The sequence below is a fragment of the Protobothrops mucrosquamatus genome, unplaced genomic scaffold (assembly GCF_001527695.2).
Source record: "Protobothrops mucrosquamatus isolate PMUCROS unplaced genomic scaffold, P.Mucros_1.0 scaffold1670, whole genome shotgun sequence".
Lineage (NCBI taxonomy): Eukaryota > Metazoa > Chordata > Lepidosauria > Squamata > Viperidae > Protobothrops > Protobothrops mucrosquamatus.
Genome location: NW_015387827.1, coordinates 29,635 through 38,417, shown reverse-complemented (window position 1 = coordinate 38,417; position 8,783 = coordinate 29,635). Strand labels below are relative to the sequence as shown.

Here is an 8,783-nt window from a genome sequence, read left to right as displayed (position 1 = left end):
CCCTCTGCTGCCCCCCCTTCTCTTCTTGGTTCTTGGCTTAGAAAAATTAGGGACTTAATTCCCCCCTCAGAGGAAGTTTGTGTGTGTGTGTGTGTGTAATTCCAGGACATCTTATTGTCCTCACGCAAAGCTATATGGAGCGGGGGTGGCACAGTGGTTGGACTGCAGTATTGCAGGCTGTAAAAGCGCTGTGAAGCGGTATAGAAGCCAAAGTGCTGTGGCTATATACCCGGCCACAGTGCAGACGGGGCGGGACTGAAGTGTTGGCGTTGCTGGAATTCCCAATTTCCTAGGCCCTTCTAGAGTTTGATACGGTCAACCCAGTGGGTGGAGGAGGCCCTTCTGTGACCCACGAAGCGCTCTTTTGCTGGCATCTGAACTTAAAGACCTCGTCGTCCCAGAGGCTCTTAGTGCAGGAGACGTGCTGACCCTCTCCACAGGGCAGAGTCTTCATGCGCTCCTTCCACCCGTCTCTCTCTCTCTCCGCCTGTCGGGCTCCTTTGGCAGACCCGCCTGAGGTTGGGACCTCCTTCCGCCAGGCCCAAAATGCGGTTACTTGACTGTGGGGTCATCTGTCTGTCAGAACTTTGGAACCAGGTCATAGGCAGCTTTGGGGAGGGTCAGTTGTAACTTTGAATGGCCACTAAGTGACCCAAGTCTTAAGTTGAGGGATGGACAATTTTCCCCCCCAACTAAAGCTGTAACCCTCTGCCCTGGATAGGCCTATCCTGAGAGAGTCTAGAGTGTGTGGCTACTCTGAAGCTCTTCCTCTCTGTCTCCTCCCCCCCCCTTAGCTGGGGGTCCCCTCAGCTCTCCTAATCTGGGCTTCTCTCTGGAGGGCAGGACCTCCTCCCCGGAAAGCTCTGTGCTGCCAAGACCACACACACACACACACATTACACTCCCCCAGGTGCACCTCCTCATTTTGGAAGACTTTCCTTGGGTTTCTGTTTTCATTTTCATTGCTTACAGATTTGGCTGTAACACTCCTGCACGTCTCCTCTAACTGCTCTCTGAAATACTTCAAGATCCTTTCTGAGTTTTATGTCTTTGACGTCTCTTCTTGGCATTTTGGTAACGGTTTGTTCTGACCTCTTCTGTCCCTGGTGGATTTCATTTCATAGTTCCCGATTCCTTATCAATGAGATCCAGCGCTTCAGATTAATTCCTGATCCTTGAAAATTGAGGGTACATCATCCAGTAATGTCCACGTATATACGCATCCTTTTGGTGGTTTAAAGAATGTATCAGCAATTTAAAAATCATTGGATTGGATCTTCAAATACATCTGTGTCCTTCCTACGGCAGCAGTTCCCTTCCCATCTGCTTTTCGTGTCCTGGGCAGTTAGCGGTGTGATCCTCTGACTGAAGGCACCCAATCCATCTCAACCTGCTGATGCGTAAAACCATGGCCATCTGTTCGTGGTTTCCTTTTATCCTTGGCTGCGTTGAGCTTTCTCTGTCCGTGCTTCTTACCTTCCATATTCCTGCTGCAATTCTGTCTTTGAAACTTTGGGTCACTTTCCCGGAATGGCAACCTCAGCAACCGGATGTCCCGAGGGCTTTAACCTACCCATGTTGTAAATGTTCCTGGGACTCAGAAAGCTCCTCAGCAATTCCCATCCGAGGGTCCGTCATCCGGCACCCTCTCCGCCATCAGCTCCTCTTCTCCGTGCAGGGTGGGGTCTTGGCAAAAACAGGGCGAGGCTTCCCGTGGCCTCCCCCCTCCCCTTCCCATCGCCACTGAGTGAGTTCCGCCTCCAGCATCCTTCCCTCCGGCTGCTGCCCAAAGAGGTGCCCGCTGCCTTTAGGTGGCCTCATTTGAGACGACCATCACCCCTTGGGTGACCCAGCTGGGATCAGCCGCTTCATTTGGCAAGGCTCAATTTGGCTTCCAGTAACCCCCACCGTGGTTTCCAAGTTCTCACAGCCTGGTTTCAATGCGGTCTGTCCAGAAACAGACTGTCTTTTTTGTAGTTTGCAGGACCCCCCACTTTTTTGATGAAAGGGACAACCAGGGGTCCCATCATCCAGTTCTTTGTCCTTTCAGCAGGACAAAGGGCACCGCAGGCCACCAGCAGCCTTCTCAGACCCCTCGTCCCCCCCCCAAAAAAATCTGGTGCTTTTACTGGCCCTTGGAGAAGCTGTTTAGGAAATCTTTTCTGTTTCTTTTCCCGGAGGGCAATCCGCCTGCACTGACAGCTCACTTGATGCTTCTGGTCTCCAGGAATAATAATAATAATAATAAAATGAAGTACTAAAGTAGTAGATAAAGTTTGTTAGAAGGTAGTAGATGTCAGAACAAAGTTAGTAGATAAAGTAGTTGAAAATGAGCAGGTTAAAATACTGTGGGATTTCCAAATACAAACTGATGGTCTTGGCTCATAACACATCAGATTTAATTGTGGTTAAAAAGAAGTGTGGGTAACTGATGTGGGGGATGTTAGAAGACAAATAATCGGAGATCACAGATATCAAGAGGTGAAAATCCGAACTGAAAGATGATGGCATAAACCAGCTCAGGGGGTCCCAGTGGCTATCAGCACAATGGGCGCCATACCAAAAGGCCTTGGACTACACAATCTGTGTATTTACAAAATCTCCCTCTGTCAGTTGTAAAAGGCCATCCTGCTTGGATCCGCACAGATACATTACAACATTTTTAGTGCTTGGGAAAACCTCAGCGCACATGGAGGAGGCCAAAACTCAGGAACTGGCAGCTGTGATTTCACAGACGTGCGTATTAGACTAATAATAAGCTTTACTTGGCACAGCTTACATCCTGCAACGATACCGTTAATATTGCAAAATAATGACAGCTGCTTATCGCAGGTCCCTTTCTAGAAGAGGGAGAACTGGAGAAAATCACAAAATGTGAAGAAGACCTGCAAATAGAACAACTGTGGCCACAGGCAAGCCGTAACAACAAACGCAATAGGGGCCTTAGGGGCAAACATCTGGACACCGAACACCGTCAGCATTGGGCCAGCTCCCCATCAGTCAATTGCAAAAGGGGAAGGGGATGTTTGGGGGGCTTTGGGGAACAAGGGGAAAGGATGCCACCTAGGAAATAATCTGACAAGAGGGCAGGAGCCCCCCCCCCCGTCTCTTATCGGCCACGGAAAGGGACGGAGGGAGGACCTGCCCTGATGGACCAAGCAGTTAAAAGTGACAGGAGGGAAGTTCTGCCCTTCCAGATCTGAAAGACTCTGTTAATGCAGCTTTACAATAAGGAAGATTTAGATAAACTGGTTCCGTTTCCTGCCTGGTTTATCTGGGGCCCGCCTCCACTTTGAAGTGCTTGATCACTTGAGCGAGGGTCTCTGTCTCCCCACCAAAGGCGTGGCTGAACAGCCAGCTCTTCATCCTTCGGCTGAGCGAGGGGGGCATCCAGGGCTCAGGGGGGCTGCTCAGGCCCTGCTCCCGAGAAGCCGCTCTTCCAGGGTCCCGGGAGGGGCCCTCCTTCCATCAAAGGAAGCAGCAGCGTGCCCACCCTGCAGGGTCTCTTCAGTCGGGCAGATACCGAGGGAGAGACGTGGTCCTGCCAGTAATCGGGCCCTGTGCCCTGTGGGGCTTTACGGGTAGCGACCAGCCCCTGTGGCACAGCCCCCGCAGCTCCCACGAGCGCTTCCGCTGTCACCATCTTCGGCTGGCGAACCACGGGTGAGAGCAAAAGCGCCCCCCCTTCCAGCTCTCATTCGTTGCTGGCTCAGTGGGCCGAGTCCCGTGGGGGGGGGCTGCTCTGCCTTGGATTTTCCCTGAAGCCGCCTCAAGTAGGTCATCAGCAAGCGGGGGCTCGGTCGTTTTCAAAGGCTTCTGAGGAGCTCCAGCCTGGCCCTCGGTGGGACGGGGAGGCCCCGGGGCTTATGGACCAGCACAGCAACACTAAGCAGGCCACCGGAGTGGTCTTTCCTGGGGGAGGGGGCTTGTTTTTTTTCTTTTCTCAACCACCCCATCCCACAAGGTCCGTAGCTGCCTAGTTAGGAAGGTGACCTAGAGGGAGGTCCTCGGGAGGAAAGCATCCTTGAGCCCAGAGCAGGGAGGCAGCGTTCGGAAGAGGCCCAGACAGGAGCCTCCCTCATTCACTGCAGCAGGAGGAGGAGGCTCGGCACAAGCAGATTTGCAAGGTTCTGCCCTTAAAGCTGAAGCCAGCCAGGCAGGGGCAGTTTTAGCTTCGGCAAAAGCACATCCAGCCTTCCGGTGGAGTTTATTTCCTGCCGTGTGGGGCTGAGAGTAGCAGCTACAATTAAGACCAAATGTTCATCCAACCAAAAGCATAATGCACAAGGAATTCACCAAACCATGCAGAGAGAAGGAAGAAGAAATACGGCCAGGGCCTTGCGTGGCCCTGTGGGGAGGAAAGCAATCGCCTGGGCCAGAACTGGACCCCAGGGGCCGCCTGAGCGGCTTTTAGATGGGAGTCCGGTCTGGCTCCATCCACAACAGAGGGACTTTGCTTTAAAGGAGCCTCTGGAGAACTCGGGAGGCCAAGTGCTCACCTGCTCTCCGGCTTCCCGCTTCTCTTCTCTTGCCCTAAGTCCGGTTTAGACCGGGTGGCCCCCTTTCCCTGCCGGCTTCTGTCCCGGTCTGATGCCCCCAGGAGGGCCTGTGGAGCCGGGTCCCTCTCCTGCTCACTTCAGCGGCACAAAGCCCAGATCTGGCATGGACTCCCACCCACCCCTGTTGATCCTGTAAGGGCCTAAAAGTGTATCCGGGCAAACTCTGCTGGGTGTGGATCTCCTGCCCCAGAATCGGCAACTGGGCAGTGGAGAGGCAGTGGGCCCCATCCACGGGGCGGGGGGGGGAGCTGAGTGGCTGGCAAGGGAGGGGGCAGGCATTTTCCCCCCGTGAGGCAAGGAGCAAAGGGGGGAAATCGCTCTGCAGCAGCTCTTGAGGATCCCTTTGGGGTGCAGGGGAAGAGTCATCTGCAAGCAAGGAGGCAGAAAGAAAGGGGTGCAGGACTCCGTCCGTCTGCCCTCACCTAGCCCCCCTCGTGAAGCCCCCTCCCCCACAATGCTCTGCCTGGGGAATCGGCCCAGACAGTCCGTTTCAGTGAGGAAGACCTTGCAGCCAAAGACTGGGGGAAGCACCGCTCTGGAGTCTTCCCAGCTCCAGGAAAACCTACCAGCAGCCAGGGGGGTGTTCCCAGGCTCCATTTGGTGAAGGCCCCCTCCCAGGAGATAAGAAGGGACCCCTCCCAATCTCACTGTATCGGGGGGGAGGGGTTCTGAGCTTCTGCACTGTCTCCCTCAGAGACAAAGCCCCCACCGCCACCTCTGATTCAGTCTGCAGTAGTAAAAACTCAGCATCTTCACAAAGAATAAAGCTAAATTATGGCTATTTCTGCCAGTTTGGGATTATTTTGTGACTGTAGCTATTTATGGACTAATCCACGAAGGATGGATCCCGGAACGCTGCCTTGGAGGTTTGTGATCTGCAAAGACAAGAAAAGCCACTTGGTGCCCTGCATCAGGACGGGGCCTGGGGATGGGGGGGGGAGCAGGAGGGAGGAAGGTGCTCAAAAAGGGTGTACACAGAAACACACACACACACACACACACACACACAGAGTCTCCTTTGAGGGTTCAGTTTCGTCTACACACTTTGGAGGGCAGCCCAGACCCGCTCTTGGGCCAAGCAGAGAGAGATGCTCAACCCTTCGGGGCAAATTCAAGGCTCCCAAGTGAGGCTTGCAAGGGAACAGCACAAACCCTGCCAGGGCCCGACTAACCTTCTCTCTCCCTCCCTCCCTCTCTCTCTCTCTCTCTCTCTCTCTCTCTCCCTCCCTCTCCCAGGTGCGTGGGACGATGGTAAGGGGTCTGTAGGACCATGCCCCACACAATGCAACGTGGCTTTCTCCTCCTGGCCTCCTGCTGCTGCTCCCTCCTGAGTCTGGCCCCGGGGTGGGCCTGCCCGGCGCGCTGCGAGTGCCTCCCTCAGCTCAAGTCCGTCAGCTGCCCTCGGAAACGCCTCACGTCCGTCCCGGAGGGAATCCCAACCGAGACCAGGATCCTGGAGCTGAACAAGAACCGCATCCGCTGCTTGAACTCGGGCGAGCTCTCCTCCTTCCCCAGGCTGGAAGAGCTGGACTTCAGCGAGAACATCCTCGCCAGCGTGGAGCCCGGGGCCTTCGGCAACCTCTTCCACCTGCGGGTCTTGCGGCTTCGACGCAACCAGCTCAAGCTGATCCCTCCGGGCGTCTTCCACAAACTGGCCAACCTCACCCTCCTGGACATCAGCGAGAACAAAATCGTCGTCCTTCTGGACTTCATGTTCCAAGACCTGAGGAACCTGAAGCACCTCGAGGTCGGGGACAACGACCTGGTCTACATCTCCCGAAAGGCCTTCTCCGGCCTGCTCAGCCTGCAGGAGCTGACCCTCGAGAAGTGCAACCTGACAGACCTCTCGGCTGAGTCCCTCTCCCGCCTGCAAAATCTGGAGCTGCTCCGGCTCAGGCACCTCGGCATCGCCCTGCTGGAGGACGAGAACTTCCGGAAGCTCGGCCGTCTGCGGCTCCTGGAAGTCGACAACTGGCCGTTGCTGGAGGACATTCCGCCCAATGCCTTCCAGGGCCTGAACCTCACCTCCCTGTTCATCACCTTCACCAACATCACGGCCGTGCCCACCGCGGCCCTGAGGAGCCTGGGGCACCTCGTGTACCTCAACCTCTCCTACAACCCCATCGGCACCGTGCCCAGAGGGTCCTTCCGGGACCTCACCCGGCTGAGGGAGCTCCACATGGTGGGCACCCTGCTGGTCTCCATGGAGCCCCAGGCGCTCTCCGGGCTGAGGCAGATCCGTCTCCTCAACCTCTCCAACAATCTCCTGTCCACTCTGGAGGAGACCACCTTCCACTCCGTCAACACCCTGGAGACACTCCGTGTGGACCAAAACCCGCTGGTCTGCGACTGCCGCCTGCTCTGGATGCTCCAGCGCCGGAAGACGCTGAACTTCGGTGGGCAGCCGCCCATGTGCTCCTCGCCCCTCGAGATCCAGGGCAACGCTCTGCACGACTTCCCGGACTCCGTCCTCTTCGAGTACTTCACCTGCCAGAAGCCCAAAATCCGGAACCGCCACCTGCAGCACATGGCGGCTCACGAGGGGCAGGCGGTGTCCTTCCAGTGCCAGGCAGAGGGGGAGCCCGTGCCCTCCATCAGCTGGGTCTCCCCTCAGCACCGGATGATCACCTCCAAGAGTTTGGGCCGGGTCACCGTCTCGTCCAGCGGGACGCTGGAGATCCGCTACGCCCAGGCCAGGGACAGCGGGACCTACATTTGCCTTGCCACCAACCCTGCCGGCAACGACACCTACTTTGCCACCCTGACCGTCAAAGGGCCCTCCGTCGACGGCATCCTAGATGCCAACCGGACATCGATGCTGGGCGAGTTCAACGACACTTTCCACAACGACACCCGGGTCTTCATCAAGTTCACCCTGGACCTCAAGACCATCCTGGTGTCCACGGCCATGGGCTGCATCACCTTCCTGGGCGTGGTCCTCTTCTGCTTCCTCCTCCTCTTTGTTTGGAGTCGGGGCCGGGGGCAGCACAAGAACAACTTTGCTGGGGAGTACTCCTTCCGCAAGGTGGACGGCCCCACCTCGGCCTCCGGGCAGGGTGGGGCCAGGAAGTTCAACATGAAAATGATCTGAAAGCCCGTTGCCGAAGGGGGATCCGTGGGGCGAGGCCCACCCCCTGTGAACAGCAGCCCACCGGCAGCACAGCCGCCACTGCCCCGCCCCAGATCAGATCAGCTGCATCAAGATCCAGGGCTTGTGACCCCCTCCTGACCCATGCTCTGCGTGAGCCCTTGTGAGGCCGGGCACGGTCTCCACTCCAGAGGACCCACTGCCACGGCCCTCCCCCACTCCTCCCCCACTGGGGTCTGGGCGGAGGGGTTGGGCTGCTCTCCTGGCAGCAGCTGGTCCAGACCCTCACCCTGTGGGGCTGCCAGGGCTGGCTTGGCAAGCAAGAGGCCAGTCCCCTCCCTCCTGTGGCAGATGGCCTGGCCGGAGGAGCAGCTTCTGCTGGGTGGGAGGGCCTTTGGCCCCCTCAGAACATCAGCTGCACTGCCCCCCCAGAGTCCGCCTCACTGTGCTTCCATCTCCCCTCCCCCACGTCTCTTGGCTAGGTGGGGAACACAAGAGAGGGGGGGTTGGGGAATCCCCCCCCAGCCGAGTCAGTGTTTTCTATCTCAACTATGCATTTTTCAACCACTGAGAACATTCCGTTCGGGTACGGAGGCCCCTCTTTTTTTAGCAACAATTTTGAAAAAACCCAGGTTTAGTCGATGGGTTCATTTTTAAACTGTTTTATATGCACGTTCACCGTCTTCCTAGTAGGTGGCAGGGCTGCAAAGGGGGGGGGCAGCTCCGCCTCCCTCGGCCCATCGAAGCAGAGCTGAGCACCGGCAGCCTCCGCCGGCCTCGAAGCCTTTCCAGGCGCAGCTCAGCAGGGGGTCCCCGGGGCTGGCCGGGAGCCCCTCTCCCCTCCCAGGGGACGCGGGGGGGGGGGCAAAGGACAAAACTTGACTGCAAGCGGGACACGTGCTTCCGGGGCGTCCTGAAGGGGGCGCTACTGAGCCACGACCGGCCATCCCCCGCCTGCTTGCATGGCCGGGGGGGGAGGAAGGGTTAGGGTGGATGGGGCTTCCGTAACACCCCCCCCCTTGGTGACCTAGCGCCCCGTCTCTCCCCCCGGCAGCTAAGGGCAGTTTTCACACATTGCAATTAGCCATAAGGTCTTCGGTCTCGGCTGAGCAAGCGGCCTGAACCACGCCAATGAA

At 57.1% G+C, this 8,783-nt stretch overlaps 1 protein-coding gene across 1 annotated transcript; it reads left to right on the top strand.

Annotated features, from left to right (window-relative positions):
* The first annotated feature begins 5,829 nt into the window (after window positions 1-5,829).
* On the top strand, window positions 5,830-7,650 carry LINGO3 (leucine rich repeat and Ig domain containing 3). The gene has a single exon (XM_015822767.1). It carries the CDS (start codon window positions 5,830-5,832, stop codon window positions 7,648-7,650), a length of 1,821 nt encoding a protein of 606 aa, XP_015678253.1.
* Window positions 7,651-8,783: the final 1,133 nt, after the last annotated feature.